The sequence below is a fragment of the Taudactylus pleione genome, unplaced genomic scaffold (assembly GCF_031769625.1).
Source record: "Taudactylus pleione unplaced genomic scaffold, aTauple2 ptg000556l, whole genome shotgun sequence".
In the NCBI taxonomy this organism is placed as follows: Eukaryota; Metazoa; Chordata; class Amphibia; order Anura; family Myobatrachidae; genus Taudactylus; species Taudactylus pleione.
Window position 1 is genome coordinate 19,434,066 of NW_028284958.1, and position 18,284 is coordinate 19,452,349.

Below are 18,284 nucleotides of genomic sequence, written 5' to 3' on the forward strand. Positions count from 1 at the left end.
TCATGTGGTCTTATTTAAAACTGAGGTTGCGTTTGAGTACCTGAACCCCAGCACCTGTGGGTGTGTGAAATTCGATTAGTGCAGATGGATCCACCACTGTATTTTATTAAAAAAATATAGAGGAATGAAACGAAAGTAATCAATATTAGGATTTTTGGGTACTTACCGTTGAATCCTTTCTCTCTGAGTCAGGCTGGGGGACACTGGACCATGGGTTGTAGGTAGGAAGGCGTGGATTTGGCACGAACACTGAAATCTATAACTCCTCCCCTCTGCAACCCCTGACTTCAGTACAACTGCAAAAGTGCCTGGTAAGGAGAAGCAATACTCAGTGACACTGTCACTCCGAAAAATAAAAAAATTAAATTGACTGTCAATACGACCCCAAAATCATAACTCATACTGAATACTGCTGAGCGTGAGGGAGGGAACGCAGTGTCCCCCAGCCTGACTCAGAGAAAAGGATTCAACGGTAAGTACCCAAAATTCCTATTTTCTCTTTCGTCTGGGCTGGGGGACACTGGACCATGGGATGTTCAAAAGCCGCCCCCATGGGAGGGAACACTCAGATTGCCTGACTGGAAAACTGTACGCCCAAAATGGGCGTCCCCGGAGGCAAAAACATGAAACCTGTAGAACCGCATAAACGTGTGGACAGAGGACCAGGTAGCTGCGCGACAAACCTGTTCAGCCGAGGCCCCGTGACGCGCCGCCCAGGAGGCCGCCACAGCCCTAGTGGAATGAGCCAACACCCTAGCTGGTGCCGGGAGCCCAGACTCTGAGTAAGCCCTTGAAATCACTGAGCGGAGAAGTTTTGCAATGGTCTGCTTTGTGGCTGGCCAGCCCCATCTGTGGGCTTCGAAGAGAACCAATAGAGTCCGTCTTATGTAAGATCGAAGTTCTGTTCTGGGAATTGGAGGCAAAATGTAGGCCAGAAGGAAGTTCCATGGAACTGCCATGGCATCCACTGCAAATGCCAAAGGATCTCAGGACCTTGCACAAAATCGAGGGACCTTACAATTGTGGCGAGACGCCATGCTTGGGCTAATTCCTCTCTACCGCGGAGCAACGTCAGAGAGTGAATAGCCTGAGCCCATGCCGGCTCCTCCGTAAGCGGAGTGGCTCCCCCAGCTGGCTGCGCACACGTGGGCCCCAGCTGACATTGCATACACAAAGCCCCTGCATCCAGTTGTCCACACGGCAATTTAGCCTGACACTGGGCACATGTAAAAAATATAGCCATAGTGGGGTTCTGGCCCTTTGTGAACTTTTTGTCCGTCATTATAGCACCCCCCTTCCTGCGTTGCCCTGCCGCAGCAGTCAGCCCAGAAAAGCTTTTTTTTTTTATATATATTTTTTGTATTTTGTTTTAAAAAATATAACAAGTGGCAATGAATATGCAAATACTCCAAGCAGGCACAAGAACAGATTACAGTAATACTGAAAACTACTTAGCTGTACGCTGCAGAGGAAAAGGAGCTTGCTCTGTCCTCCCTCCATGCTGTTCAGGCTTGTGCTGTGATCAGACTTTCTGGGAGCCTGAATTTTGCCACTGGAGAGCGGGGGGAACCAGCAGCCATGGCTCCTCCCCCCATCATACTGAAGTGAGCCTCACTGCTCCTTCCTTCAAGTGTTACTCTCCTCAGTTGGGAAAGCAAGTGGACTGACACGCATTTACCTACAGCACCTGGTATTCCCAGGTGGTCTCCCATCCAAGTACTAATCAGGCCCAACACTGCATAGCTTCCAAGAACAGTATGTCCAGTGTGGTGTTGCTGTAGGTCTCACCTGCGGTCGGTCTGTAGTCGGTGCTTTCCCCACAGGAGCCGTGAACAAGAAACCCGGCAAGATGGCGCCCGCCATCCAGGACCATGCTGACTGCCTGCATCTCTACCAGGTAACAGCAGCGCACTATCCCCGGGCCCGGACAGTCTCTTCAGAGACCGGAGTGTGTGGAATGGGGGAAGCGCTCAGCGCCATCCCCCCCTCAGAGGCGGCTCTCCCGCCGCTTTACGCTCCAGCTGTGTGCTGCTATAAGCAGCGCACAGTACCTATACTAAAAAATTAACATACCATTACAAATAAGGAAAACAATCCCTAAGCTAAACCAGGGCTGCTCTGCACAGGCACTAAACTTACACTGAAAGTCAGGGGTTGCAGAGGGGAGGAGTTATAGATTTCAGTGTTAGTGCCAAATCCACGCCTTCCCGCCTACAACCCATGGTCCAGTGTCCCCCAGCCCAGACTAAAGAGAAAACAATATTGGGCTGTGGTGAGATTTGAACCCTGGCAATGTATAACCACTGCTCTACCACTACGCCAAGACTACTTGCACATCCATCTACGGAATCCTTGTGCACTCCACCCATCCGCTGCCGTTAGGGAGGGCTCAGCAAGGGAGATATAATAATGATAATAAAAATGTGTCTTCCTTTCAAAATATTATACTAGTACATGTAAACACATATCCCCACCATTAGTGAATAATAATTCATCCCGTCTCATTGAAAAGCTGTGTGTGCGTATCAGTTATACCGTCACAGCACGGCAATTACAATACCGTACAGTACTGTATGTGTACTGATTTGCGTCCCGTTCAACGAGCTTCTGCGATATTAAAAAAAAGATTAGCTGTGCGTACATGCAAATACACTACGTGAACGTGATTGGCCCGCTTGTCAGGGATATCCATCCACTTCTACAGTAAGGTATTCAGTAGTACAAATGTCATCAGTCGCACACTCGCCACCCAGCGGTTAAGCAGTGTATTACATGCCGTGGATTCTCTTACGTTGTAGAACGCCACAGTACAGCCATCACGCAACGTTCCAAGGCGCGACTCAGAGACCTGAATGTGGCGCTATGAGCAACATTCTAGATGGGCCCATATGTGTGCTGTGCAAAGTCACAAATAGCAATTTACCTAGATGTGCTACATCCTGTAGATCTTCTTAGTTTGGAGGGCAGGGTTCACAAATGAAATGACATCTGTGCACAGAATGACTCATCCCTCCTGATAAGCTAGGCTATTTGTGGCATTAATGGCAGACTTATTCCTGACAATCAAAGATTAAAGGAATGTTTGCCAGTGTCATCTTAGTGACAGCAGTGACAGTGACATGAAGCTCCGTCTGAAAAGTGCATCCCTTATATAAATAAAATAAAAACTATTACAGACACCGCGTAAACATAATTTGGGAGGAACAGATTTATACTTGGAAAATGTCCAGTAATGAGAAGAAAAAAAACCCAAGAGGATAACCTTGTATAACCCAGGCAGGAGAGGCTGGGACAGGAAAATGAGCACTTTACTTGCAGGTAATAGAAACCTCTTCTGAGAAACTGGCTTCCAGCTGCTACATGCAAAGGACCTTCATTACACTGACCAGCTAATTAGTGACTCTATGCAGAACACCAGTGAATCATTCCTGTCTACTGAGAAACCATCCTTTAGAAATATATAGAAGTTTAAACTAAATACATTTCCACATGTCTATAACCTCTAAAGTAGTTCTTAAGCTCGGCATACACACTACAATTATCGAGGGGGGATCAGCTCAATATCCGCGGATTGCCCCCATAATTGTAGCGTATGTGCGGGTGACCGAGGGTTAAATATCGCTCGGTTGGGCATACCGGATCAACCAGTATGCCCCTCAGATGCGATATTTGGGAGTTAAAATGGCGGCCGCATCGGGCAGTGTATGCCCGGCAGCGGCCGACAGACAGACATTTCCTGTGTTCCTTCCCATGAAAGGAACAGGGAAAAGTCTCCTCCCCCAGGGGGAGGAGCGCAGATGTCGGGGCTAATACATAGATATCTCACAGTGTATGCCGCCGACACCTGTGGGCTGACAGGCATTTTATCTGGCAGTGTATGCCCAGCATAAGTGATAGGGACCCACTAAGGGGCATCACTCCACAAAAAATAAACCTGTGCCCTAGAAGACCGCACTAACTTGTATAATGTCAATCAGTTTATACTACACAAACGGGGCTGAGTCTGAGTTGGGAGCAAAGCAAAAAAAATAAAAAGCAAGTAACTCTGCATGTGGACAAACCATGTTGCTGTGCAAGGGGTGCAAGTGCATATATGTATTAGCATGCAGGGTAAATACTGGCTGCTTTTGCATGTAGCCCACAAATGCTGGGCAGCTTTTTCACAATTTTGAGTTTGGACACGTCCCTTCCAAATCTACATTTATCTGCACATTTTACATTTATACCCCCTGCAGAGCACCATGGTTTTGCCAAGGTGCAAAGTTACATGATTTTTTTGGCTTTCATGGCTGCACGGAAAAGGTTGAACTTATTGCTTCAATTTTAACACTGGAATTTCCATTTATTTTATTGAAGAGTAACATTTGCGATTTACACATTATAGACTGTATATGGATATCTCCATTCTAGATAACAGAAGAACAAATATAAAATGTTGAAACCAACAATCCAGAGTATATAATGAAAAGTTGGAAAAAGTTTAAAAATAATGGGGATTAAAAAAAAAAACCCAAACAAACAAAATCAATGCGCTTAATATACAGAAAATACAGAAGAACCAGGGATCCAGTTCTGAAGGATTATTTATTTAGCTGCAGAGGAAGGCGCCATGGAGGAGTTTCTTACCACCCCTAGGGTATATAATTAAGCAATGTTCTCTCTGCGTCACGCTTCACCTGCAACCAAAATCCCCTCATCACTGGGTACTCCCACAAAGAAGGGGATAAGTCGGCCCCATCCGGATGACATTATGGACACACACGAGAGGAGTTTAATCCCATAAAACATGGTCTGTGGGGAAAAAGGTTAGTCCTGTGAATATTAAAAAAAAAAAAAAAAAAGTAATTCTAGATGACAGACTTACACGAAACATTATGAACAGACCGTGTCATGGCTAGTGAAAGAGAGGAAATTTGTAATGGGGCCCATAAATTGCCCCAATTTCCCATTCTGCCAACGCCGTGGTTGGGGAAAACCATGTTGTACAGGCTCTATTCCCCGATCACAACCTGAAAATGATCGGAATCAGCAAGTCGGGGATTTTAGAAAGGGTAGGAAGCCATGCCGTCCTGGAACTACAGGGATTTATGGGCGGTAAAACCTAACCGGTGCTGGAAGCTGTAAAAAAAATTTCCACTTATCTACTGTATCTTGGAGGTGTAGTTATAGTTCTTGGTCATGTGGGTGTAAAACAAAAAAAAAAAAGAGAGAATGAATTTAACTATGATAAGCCGCTTTTCGGTAAAAAAAACAAAACGGCTTATCGTGCAAATTTATATTTATCGGGCAATCCAATTAGCCACAGGTTTCGTATCTGCGAATTCTCCATAGCCAAAAGCGGCAAAAAGTTTTCTCCTCCACCAGTGCAGGTGAGAAGTTGTGCAAAACCTCTATTTTAAGGTAAAAATGTCAGGACTTGGTGCAGAACCCATTAGACAGCCCCTTAATGACCAACTGGGGGGACGGGACACGTGTTTTAAACATTGCAGGTGGCTGCACCAGGTGTATTTCAAAAATGTTTTAAAAGTGCCCTAAAATGCTACAAAAATATATTTGCATCCATTTTAATGTACCCCTTATTCAACTGCAGCATTTATTTTGACCTCCAAAATATTGCTTTCCAACATTTTTCCACTGTTACAGCAAAATGCATATAACAGCCATTTGACAATTTAAGAACCCCAAATACTTTTATTAGGGCCACTAATACACTTTAACATAGGAAAACAATATAGGTTTGCCTTTTTCTGATACAGGTTGAGTCTCCCATATCCAAATATTCAGAAATACGGAATATTCCGAAATACGGAATTATTTTGGCATGACAGATAATGAAACCTTTCATTTTTGATGGTTCAATGTACACAAACTTTGTCTAAAAGCACAAATTATTAAAGATATTGTATATAATTACCTATAGGCTGTGTGTATAAGGTGTATATGAACCAAATGAATTTCATGTCTGTACACAAACTTTGCTTGAGGCACAAAATTATTGAAAATATTGTATAAAGTTATCTGCAGGCTGTGTGTATAAGGTGTATATAACACACAAATGCATTGTGTGTGTATATTTGGGTCCCATTACCAAGATATTTCAGTATGATATACAATTATTCCAAAATACGGAATATTCCATTATCCAAAATACCCCTGGCTCCAAGCATTTTGGATATGGGAGACTCAACCTGTATACAGATTTCCCCATTTTCTGCTGTATTTTTCAGCATGGACAGTTTTCGGGAGAATGTCGCATTGCGGCTTTTGGAATTGGATTGTGCGAAAAACGGGAGCGCGCATAGGCAAAAGATGCAAAATGATTGCACAAAAAAAATGAATAAGTGTGCGAAAACTTAATATATGTTAAGTTTTCGCATTATCGTAGCTAACTGAATTCTCCCCCTTACGCTGGCCATGCACCAGACCAACTTTCATCCAACTAGTTGGTTGGTTGGAATGAAAATCCGTTAATGCATGTGAACAAATGACAATCAGCCATTTGCTCCCAAACACCAGAAAATGGACAAAAGCTGTTGTTCAGACAAGTTTTTTGTAAATTAAAAAGATATAACCAACTTGCCTGAACGACTATATTCGTGTTTTATGGTGTTTGGGAGCAAATTGCTGATTGTCATTTGCTCCCATACGTTACTGGATTTTCATTCCAACCAACTAGTTGGATGGTTGGAGGAAAGTGGTTCTGGTGTTTGGCCAGGGTTTGCAGGGTTCCTAGGAAGAGTGGTTGAAGTCAGAAGAAGCAACCCAATTATGTTTGAACTGAGCCTGGTATTTCCATGCAAAAAAACCCAAAAAACAGTCACTTAAGGAAGCATAGCCATACTGTGCTATTTAGCTTATTCCTCTAACAGAGTTCTTTCAGTTCTTTTCACTAATGAACACCAAATACATTATGGGCAGCAGTAGCAATTTTGAAGATCATATGTTGGAATATCGTTACATTTGCGCTTTTTAAAACAACTGTATAGATGTAACACGAGGCAGGCATGTCTTAATTGCAATTACCTGTAATTAAACCAGTACTGCCATGGTGGTTTCCCACAACTGTTGCACTAGTCAGTTGTGCCTCGGTTGCAGTCAAAGGGAGTGGCGCTAAGTCACTGCTAGCTAATGACTGAGTGCTGTGGCCAACATACAGTATAAACATTATCAGACCCTATTCTTCAAATATACTTGGATACAGCTGTTTCATGCATCAGCAAGTGTTTCACAAGAGGGAACATAAAGTAGTGTGGGAGTAACATACCTGGTTCAATGTCACTTCCCCCAAATGAAAGACCATAGTGTACATGTCACCTAAGCACTGACAACCATTATGTCCGATGATTATTAATAAGAATGTAGTCAATTCATGCTCCAAAACGGAACCTCAGGACTTTAAATATTTATTACGCAGACGTAAACTTTTTGACATTGCCAATTCCCAGCATACTGATGGGCTACAATTTTGTCAAGCTCATTAAAGGATACCCTAATGGGTAGGACATGCAAAGCTGGGGGCAGCACAGTACGGCATCGCAAGGCCCACAGGGGGGACGTACCTCTGTGCGGCATCACAGGGCCCACTAGAGGTGTGGGGAGGAGGCGCTATACGGCTTGTCATTTTTATCTTGTAAAATGAGTATTTGATTAAACCTTTTAAAAATACACCCAACGTTATTACATTAGATTGTTTTTGTTATTGCTCTTTAATAGCCATTGAAACGGAGATTCTGTGATTTGTATTCATCAGGAATGAGGAAAGAAGTTTCATATATTTTGAGAGGCATATTTTGAAGGATATTTCCAGACAGTGGGTTCTATAAGTAGTATTGAATTCTGGAATGGTGGAACTGCAACACTTTTCTGTGGAGATTATTGAACACAGGGTGTTTTCCAGATATTTAGAACTTGATACACTATTGCAATTTTTTCTAATGTACACCGATACAAATATCGTGAAGATAATAAGAATAATGGATTACACTGCGCTAAATGTAGATTATTATTTTATTTTATTTTAAATTCTTTGGGTTTTAGATTTTGGTGTATAAATTGGCACTAGATAATTATATTTTGCAGTAGTTTTTTTTTTTTTTCACTATTTTGTAATAAAAATTATCTGCCTTGTGTTGCTGTAGCGCCACCTACCTGTTGATTTTGCCTTGCTTAGGTCTGAAGGGATAATTTACTAATTCCACCTATTTTCATGTTGCTCCGCCTACAGTTGATTTGGTCCCACAAATATGAGGTCACTTCCAGCTCTTTTTTTCTAGGGCCACTATTAGTTTCCAACCCAGCCCTGGGGGTAAACCTAGAATTACTGAAGTATGAAAGCTCTGCACAGCTTTTAACATATATCAAGCTGTTGATGGGGATTTTTAACTCGGTGCTGTAAACAGATTTGTGAAAAAAGGGGTATAAACCAACCCTGCAAGACTAATTCATTCTTTCCATAAGAAACGAAAACCCTACAAAGCAGCATTCTCAGGCGGTCAGCCCTATTCTCACACTGTATATGGTGGGGGACAAGAATCAAACCATTAAATGAAAAATCTACCAAAATCCCATATGCTACCACAAAACCAGGCATATTGTTACTCCATGGCTGGTGTTTTTATAGAAAACTATTAACTGGTAGATTACTACTTATTGGTCACAACAGCAATACCCATGTTTCTAGCAGAGGGAGTCCATGATTGACATTTGAAAATATTCAATCCCCAAAAGTGCCTAAAACCTGAACCTGATCCTACTACTTTCAATGTGAAATTAATCTTCACCTTTTATCTAAACTGTCAACACATCAATATTAATAACATTCTGGAAATTCCTAGAGGCCATTGTCTATGCAAGCAATTAAAATGTCTTCCAACCACAGTTTATAGTTGCTCTTAAACGGTTAACACCATTCTGTACAAGCCGTGAGATTAATGTGTTTTTGCCTGAAATGTTTTGTTTTCAGTGAGAGCAAACACATAATATGAATAAGCTCCATGACTAATGCTCACTGTAGACTAATGTTCTCACCCATCCTGGCCCAGTCCTCGCACACTGCCAGATGTTCACACATCGCTCTTTGATCCGGGTTCAGCACGTGGGCTGACACTCCACTTCCTATGCGAGTTGGCTGCGGTTTCTTCGCCCACCGGGCCATAAAGCTTGTCATCAGTGTCCTTTTGGGACGCTTGTTTGCCTTAAACTACTTAGTGAATGTCAAACTGGGGTCCACCTTATTAAGTAATTCAAATTAAGTAAGGACAAGGAAGGGATGAAGTGGGACTGCATCTTTCAGATCCTAATTCTGCACAGAAACTCAAATGATCCCACATTATTTATAGCTGGTGCAGAATCAGAAAGTTATATCGCTGTCCAAGTTTCTCATAGAAGATCATAAACATGTTATAGTCTATTAAATGCTGCAGGATCTGGAGGAACAAATGCTATTTTTATACACTGGCCATCCTAACTTGAGAAAAAAAAACAATGATGATTTACAGCCCAAAACCACTGTCAATTTAGTTAATAAAAACCACCAGCAATTTTAGCAAGTCAGAATCGAGAAAAGTGGGGAAGAAAAAAACAGAACAGATGGCCAGGGAACATGGAAAAACAGCCTAAGACAATTGTCAAGTGGTTTCAACTGCCTGGAGGATATTAGGGATGTGAGCTTTGGGGGCCCCTTACTCAGATTTTGCATTGAAGTCAACTACCTTTTGGTATCCCTGTGCAGTCCAATTGGGGACCCTGGTTTATGTGGGGGAGTTTTCTATTCTTTATGCTCACACCCAAAGCAAAAGCCAGTACTCGAGAAAGTGGTATGACTTTTCAAAGTTTGTGTATGAAACAAACTTGTGATCTGTGAAAATGCATTTATTGCTTCTAACTTAATACATTTGACCCTTGGCATTTTCAAAGTTCTGCTCCTTGCCAAGCACACTGCCCTATAGAGGGGTCGACTTGTTTATCACCGCAATGGCAACATCCATCAAGTGTCAAACTACTACAGAGGTGACACCAACCACCCACATCAGCTTAATTTTTCACTTTTTTATATTCGTTTTTCTATTATGCAACTTGTGTTTGGATACGGCCGGTTTCCCACATATGCATGTGACAATTACCCTGTGTCTCTGGATTGCGCAGTTGGGATGGGATATCATGAATTTCCAGCATCCATTCCCCTTCAGCCTTTTCACCCCAGCAATGAACAGTCATAAATTCCCAGTTCTTAAAACCTTCGCTTGAGTAATCAAATGTCCTGGAAAGAGAACCGCTGTTTATTCTATGCAAAGAAAGGTTAATTCCACTGAAAAGCGATGTTGCTACATAAAATCATTGTATTGGATAGTACAACTTACTGGAATGATGGAACTTTTGCATGAAATAGCCTCTGAAGTGTGGAATCTAGTTGTGGCTGCTTTTTGACAGATAAACAAATGATACAGTACGTTACCAGGAAGAAACACACTGAGAGGCACTTCTATTTTTCAAGATTGTTTGAGATGCATGAAGCGGTGACCTAGTTCTTGACAGAAAGCATTAAGCAATACAAGCAAACATGCTTATAGAACATTGTGACAGAAAGGTAAAGAGATTTTCCACAAGTGGCAGTTTTAGGTGACTCATAGGTTGTACCAGAGATGGGCAGCTCTGCAGGAGAAGGCAGAGCAGCCAGATGCCTAATTGAATTTAGGAGTCATTAGCTGTCTTCTGGAAGTAGGTTTTACAGTGATTAAATGTAGCATGGATAAAGAAAAACAGGTATTCAGATAATTTGTCCAGCAACCTTATGAAAGCAAAGCGTACTCTACACAGATGTAAGCTGGCCATACACTACACGATTACAATTTCAACTTGCCAGCTAAATGGAAAGTTAGAACGATCATCATCCTGTGTATGGTACGTTAGAAAGAAAACGCTAACAGAGCCAAAAACGGTTGTTCCACTTGTTGGTTGAATTAAGCACATGTGATTTAACAATCCTAACCAGCTGAGGATCACTACAGAGTAGGGGGAGGTTGAAAACATCCCCCACAAATTAAATATTTTCAGCACAGACATGCACATTTTGCCTACTTCTGTATGTAAAACAGGGGGAAATGTATCAAATCTTGGAGAAAGATACAGTACTAACCAATCAACTGTCATTTGACAGGCTGTGCTAGAAAAATTACACTAAGAGCTGATTGGTTGGTACTTTAGCTGTTTCCACTTTCTCAGTCACATTAGTGGTTTAGAATGGTCAATATAAGCAGACCCCGCATTCCTGGTTCACCTGCTGGAGTACATGTGAACATGGGATTAGAGTCTATTGGGGGAGAAGGTGTAGAACTGCTCATATATGGCATCTGAAATAGTATTTGAGTTACATGTCGCCAATAAAGCAGTGCCCACCAAAAAGTGATCATTGAGTGTGCAGGCAATAGCACTATCAATCTTATAGTAGGTGCCTGATGACATGAGGTTGCAAAAATCTATTATGACTTTCCAGAGTTTCTGTAGTCAAAGTGTTATACACAAGCAGCCAGTAATATTGGGCTTTTGCAACAGTGCTCGTTTTCCCAGGGCATATAATCCACAAGTGCCAGTAATCATGCAGATCTATAGTAGATTCACTTTCCATTGCTCTACAATGGAAAACTGAAATGGTAGAAGCCAATAAGATCTTAAGTAACCCAGTTTACGGAAGGGCACATCGAATATGGTGCAGGATTTGGAACTTTGATTCCATAGTTGGTTATGTTCATTCAATGTTGGGTATCAAAAGGATTCGATACCCACAGTCTGTTAAACCAGCATAGAAATGTCCAAGGTTGTTTTAAATAAGGGGTAGGCAACAAGCAGCCCCTCAGCTGTTTTAGAACTACACATCCCAGCATGCCCTGCCACAGTTTTGCTATTGGGCCATGCTAAAACTGTTGCAGGGCATGCAGGGGTGTGTAGTTCAATAACTGGAGGGCCTCTTATTGCCCACCCCTGGTTTAAATGCTCATGGACGAATGCAGAGGAGGGGAGTGCACGAGGTAGACCCAGAAGGAGCAGTGGATAAGTAGGCGTGAGCCAAGACAGAACCATTATGAAGGCCAGTTGAATGACGATTGTGTGGGAGATATGGGTGACCCATGGAGTATAAAGCAGCAGTGAGCCAGGGGAATGTGCTAGGAGAAGTGACCCTTTGGCCTGTATTCAATTGCTGGCGAAAAGTCTGCTAAGTTTCGCCTGCCGGACTTTTCGCTTACATTGCGTGTTTCTGGAGAAAACACTGTGCGCGCGGCCGCTTTTCACCCTATTAAATTCCAAAAAAACGCGTCCCGGCGAAACTCAAACAGGCAAAAACTGCTGTCAGATTTGGGGAAATCAGCCTGACACCCCCCAAAAGATGCACTGACATGGGGGAATCACTATGGATACCCCCGAATAGCCCTGCTGAAGGTATATGTTGTGCTTAAATGCTCTCATTAGCTGCTATTTAGCATCTTTGCACAAGTGGTGAAGAATAGCATTTAGCAGTTTTTTTTCAAAAATAAGTATTCCCAGCAAATTTGGGGTACATGAAAATGGGTGCAAGCATGGTTAAAGTTCGCTAAAGTGAGGGTTTATAAGACGTAAAAAAATGCACCTTCAGCATGCACCTGCAATCAAAAAAACACCTGGGGCATACTTGGGGGACCCCCTGGATTCTATTTTGCTAGTTTTAAAGTTTGTCCCCCAACTTTGAACTTTTTTGTCCCCAAAACGAAAGTACTTTTTTGGGGTGATCTGAAGTTTTTTAAACTTTTTTTTGACGCAGTTTAACTTTGGGGGACTGTCCCAAGGCAGCAAGGGTATTTCCACAACTTTGCACCCCAAACCCCCAATTGTGCACATTTTTCGCCTGCATTCAGAGGCGAATCTTTTCCACTGGTTACAAGGCGCAGACTTTTCACACCGGCGAAAAGTCTTTGGAATTGAATACGGGGATAAGTTCTCGCCTGGCGAAATTACATCATCGGCGGAAGCTTTCAGCCAAAAACGGCTTATCGCAGCTAAAAATGTATAAACCAACTACTTACAGCAAGACTAATACGGCCCTTAGTCTTGCTGTAAGTAGTTGGTTTATACATTTTGTGAATTTAGCCTCAGTGGGATATTGGGGGAGGAACCCCAATTGTAGAGGGTTGGATGGTAATGAGGAGCAAAAGCATGAAAAGTGACACTGCTTAATTAATATGGAGGCAAAGAGGAGGAGAAGAATAGAGGTATTCATTAAAAACAGGGACTGGGTCAAGCAACAACTTCTTTATGATTGATAGGAGTGCTCGTTTATAGGAGAACTGGAATGTTTTCGTGGAGAAGAACAGGCTGAAGGGGTCAGCTGGTGGTGGGCATGCAGTATCTGAGGGGTATTGTAGAACTTCAACGTTAATAGGAACATGGTGCAGATTGTGGAGTGAGGACATCATCATCCTGTTATGGGAATAAACAGGGTGCATAGGGCAGTGCAGGCGAAGGTTTGGCATGAGGATATATTCTTTCAAATGGTACAGATGTGGTTTGCCAATTAGACAAAGTAATTGCTGTTAGGAAGAATGAGAAATTGAAAGTGGGCAGACACGTGAATTTAACCACTTGCCTGTCATGGTCACAACAGATGCGACCACACCAGGCTGTGCTTTCCCTGACATGGTCGCATAGAAGCAGTGATCAGGTATCTACAGCCGGTGGCTGCAGAGCAGGAGCAGCCGCCAAGTAAATAAAACTAAAAGCACGCTGTCCTCACTCTCTCTGTCCCCCTCTTCGCCGCCGCCTTGCTAGAGGCAACCCAGGTAGTACCCACACCTGGCAGCTGCAGAAAGGAAGGAGCAGCCGCCGGACAAATAGACCTAAGCTCTCCCCCCACCACTAGAAGCTCTTTCCACTCTGCAGCTATTGGGAACATATACAGTAGACACAAGCAGCCCGGCTCCCAATCCCCCCTCCCCCACCCCACAGCCCGCTGTAGTAATGCATGCTCGGCGGCTGCTCCTTCCACTCTGCTTCCAACGGGCATACATAGGACAGCGGCAAATAGACCCAATACGCCTGCCCTGACTGGCACAGATGCTGCACATCGATAGCAGCCCCTAACTGATGTTAAGGAAACATTGGTAGCTGTAGTCTCAAATAATCAATTATTTTGTATTGATGGTTGCCGGATGGTGCACCTGTCAATAGCTATCATTACAGTATACCATAAAAATTTATATTTATATTTTTATGGTATACTGTTTAAAAAAAAAAAAAAAATGTTGGATAAGTTTTAAAAAGATGTTCTAATTCAATCATAAAAGAAAAATTACAATTTTGGAGTGGTTTTTGGAAAAAAGAGAAGTCAATTAAATGGTTAATGTAGAAAAAGAAAAAGGCATCAGGAGACAGAAGACTGGGTAAATAATAGAGAAGGTGTTTTGAAAGATAACAGAATAACTAAAAGGAATATGGAGTTTGCGCTAATTAATCCACTTTAGATATGGATGACAGAGCTCATGTGCAAGCTTGAATGGGACAGGGGTAGCAATATACCCATTTGAAAATAGGTTAGGGACAGGGTCAGCTAGGGACAGACACTTAGCAACATATGTAACTAGAGAAACTGAACTGCACCAATTGGTCACATGGTTGAGAAGTATAATTTGTTAGTTTATTGTCAAAAGGCAGCAACATTATTACTCCATTTAAGCAAATTCAGGCAGAAGTTCTATTAATTATAAGGAGTTATTCCAGTAAGTGCTAGCGGTAGTACATGCTGAGTGACATTAACCTAAAGCAATCATAATGGACAACTGGATCATTTTACCACACTGCCAATGGGTGCATAATTTTAAATTACTTTAAATAACGGTGTTCATATTCAAAACATATAAAATGTCATAGCTGTGAGCATATATGTTACTGTAATTCAAATAAGTTGAATTCCAGTCACCCTAATGACCAGAGATTGGGGGGAGAAAAAAAATATTTAAAATGTATTCATATATATCGGCACATACTTACAGTTGCCAGCTAATGTGATTTGGCTAGAAAAGCAAGTTAGTCATTTTACAAATCCCACATTAACAAAGTTACAAGTAATCATTCTCTTCATGCTTAGACAAATACAAAACATAGTCCTACATAGACAGGATGCAAGAAACCCAGGGCCTGACCAAAAACTAGTATTTGCAGCAAGTTTATAGTCAAAATTTTTGAATGGAAAACAGATTCAAGGAGCTAAATGTACAAAAAAGGTTCCATCATTTAAGCTCAATGTGCTTCATTTTAAGATTAGCATTTGTATTTATTTCAGTATATATGAGCAGAACTATTTTGTGAAATAAAATCTGAAAAAAAAAAAAAAACACAAAACCAACACAATATGGATGTATCAGTGCTATAAATCGCAACAGCAATCATTTATGGGTATCTTGCAATTAGTAGCACTGAACATGGTTTTACCAAGTGGCATTAGATACAACTTATGAACCACAGGTATCAGCCAGTTAGACCATTACAGGTAGCACACATAGGTGGTGCATCTTGCCAGTGTCTGTAGCCATACTTAATGGTACAGAAGTTATACTTTATGGACTTACCTCCTGCCCAGAAGCTGAGACTTCGTCCCCGAAGGAGAAATGAGATTTATCTGCAAGTCTCCCCTGCGTGGGTGCGATATAGTAACCCTTACGATGATATGCTCTAGATATGCCACATGCTGCCCGCTGTGATCAGCACAGGCATTGGTCTGCGTTGTTGTGCGAATCAGCTGATTGGCTCTGATAAATCTGCAAACAGGTAAAGAGAAATACATCAAAAGTTGCTATCCATAAACTCATCTTTAAAAACATCCTCACTTTTCTGAACAAATAATTTGCAGGTCATTCATTTATTCTAGATCAAACAAACATACATTGCGGTTACTAATATTGAACAACAGATGCGGAAAAGGTTTGCAGCCCATTTAATACTTGAATATTCCATGGATGAAATTGTAGTGACCCCGTTTTGATTTTACATAGGAACCTTGTTTCTTCGCACAAAAACTGTAACATTCTTGTATGAACCATACAATATAAAGTGTCTATTTTAAAAGGGGTTCTCTACCTAAAAAAACCCTGCATGGGTGTAGTGGCTATAGTAATTACATTGCAGCCCTATGAATGTTTTGAATGTCGTTGCATCCTTGGCAGGTTCCTTACACTGCAGCTGCTGTGTGCAAGCATGATAAAATACTATTTGATAAAATCTTAGTTTAACCTACGTCAAGCTGTGCTGGTTCCATACAGCAGCTGCCAAGTGCCTGATACGACTAGGGGTGTGAAGGCTCACCACCAAACTTATGCAGGATTATTTGGAGTTTGTGGCACTATTTGGCTGTCTGGCGGAAGGATACATCGAAAGTTTTCTCTTTGTTAGTATAAGTACGTACTCAGGGCCTGATTCAGACCTGGTCGCAAGCGCTGAGCGCTCGCAAACCAGGTCGATGTTTGCCCACTGGGCATGTGCGAGATCAGGCTAGTGACGGGTGCTCCGTCGCTCTGGGTCTCGCACCAAAGGGGGCGAGCTGTCGATAGTGATTGACAGCTCGCCCCGTTTTGTAGGCGTGGTCGGGGGGTGGCTTCCCAAGCGAACGCCTGCCGTTTGTGGGCGGCTCCACTGACATCACAAGTGATGTCAGTGGGAGAGCTTCTGGCTCTGTTAGAGCCAGAAGCTCTCTGGAGCTTGCGGCCACGAGACCCTACCACAAGGGTCTCGTCGCAAGCCCAATGGTCGCGATGGTCTTGACCATCGTGACCATCATCCTGGCCGCTCGCAATAGCTGTGGGTGGTCACCCACAGCTATGCGAGCAGCCAGGAGGCCGCACAAAAAAAAAAAAAAAAAAAAACTCCCAGATTCAGAGCGAGCGCTCTTTCAGAGCATCCGGCTCTGAATCAGGGCCTCTGTTCTCTAAAGCCTGTTAAATACAGTTATCCAGTAACTAAGCACACTGCTTGCAATCTGTGTGTGGAGTCAAACATTTTAACATCCTCTCACAGATGCAACAGCTTGCTAGAGGGCAGACTTTTATGTGTAGTGAAGAACCCCTTTAAGTACATTCTTATAGAATTCATAGATATAAACTGAGAACAGCAAAAAGTGTTTTACCCAATTCCATTGTAGCACAACTGTCACAAGAGACAAAACCACTACAGCTAGCACACTACAGAATGAATATACTGCCAATTGTCAGTACACATTCTTGGAGACTACGGAGCTTCTGCAAATGGGGGAAGCATTGATCATTTATAACATTTAAAATTTTATGTAAATTTAAGCAACAGCAATAGAAATGTAGGTGTCATCTGTGTAAGGATTCAGTGAAGCATTGCATAGCTTATCCTAAGTTAGGTGTCTGTAGTATCGAGACCACCTATGTCCTGACATTTCTCATGATGACCGAACAAAAGGTTGGAATTTCATACTCTATATTATATTATAATATAATGTAGCTTATCTGCAAGTAGTCAGCTTATCTGCAAGTAGTCAGTATCATGGAGAGAGACTGGTGCATAGATCCCAACTCATTTCGTCCTGTTTTTGAATTCCTCATTAATATGCTGTTTTGAAGGCAAAAAGGGTGGTCACACCAAATATTGATTTGATTTCAATTTCTCTTCTGTTCATTCACTTTGCATTTTGTTCATTGATAAAAAATAAACTATTAAACACTTCTATTTATGAAAGCATTCTTACTTTGCAGCATTTTTTCCACACCTGCCTAAAACCTTTGCATAGTGCTGTATATAAAATAATTTTTTTCCCACATGGCACATTCAGCATGAAATATTTACCGGCTGCATGCTGAAGATACGACTGAACACTGCTTGTAAACATGACTAACACTTACAGCTCGCTTTAAACCTGCTGTACAAAGCATCAATGCACTGAAACATTAGGCGGAAGAGAGGTGATGTGAAGAGGCACTCAGAGCACAGGGGAAGATCAGAGCTGGAATAACACATCCATATAGCAAAACCCTATTATCATAACCCATTAATGTCAATGATACCCATACCCCTGCATATATAAACAGCATCAGTCTGCACAATATCAATGCTGCTTGCACGAGTCACCTTACAGCTTGGATTTACAAAATTACCCTGATTAAATGTAAATATTTCCATGAATTCCAATGAGAACCCCAGGCATTTCACAGCGCAACCTCATCTGCCACGCAGTTCCCAAATACAGCTCTCTGGCTCCAAACTCCAAACATCACAGTGTGAGCTATCAATCACCAGCTGACCAA

The 18,284-nt window shown here is 42.1% G+C and overlaps 1 protein-coding gene across 1 annotated transcript in view; it reads right to left on the bottom strand.

Moving 5' to 3' along the window:
- Positions 1 to 18,284, bottom strand: part of PCSK6 (proprotein convertase subtilisin/kexin type 6) — a 205,087-nt gene that overhangs the window by 37,836 nt on the left and 148,967 nt on the right. Inside the window, exons 12-13 of the mRNA XM_088452719.1 lie at positions 15,591 to 15,779; positions 10,122 to 10,258 (exon numbers count right to left, since the gene is read on the bottom strand). Coding sequence (XP_088308845.1) covers positions 10,122 to 10,258; positions 15,591 to 15,779 — 326 coding nt within the window. The remainder of the gene's footprint in view (positions 1 to 10,121; positions 10,259 to 15,590; positions 15,780 to 18,284) is intronic.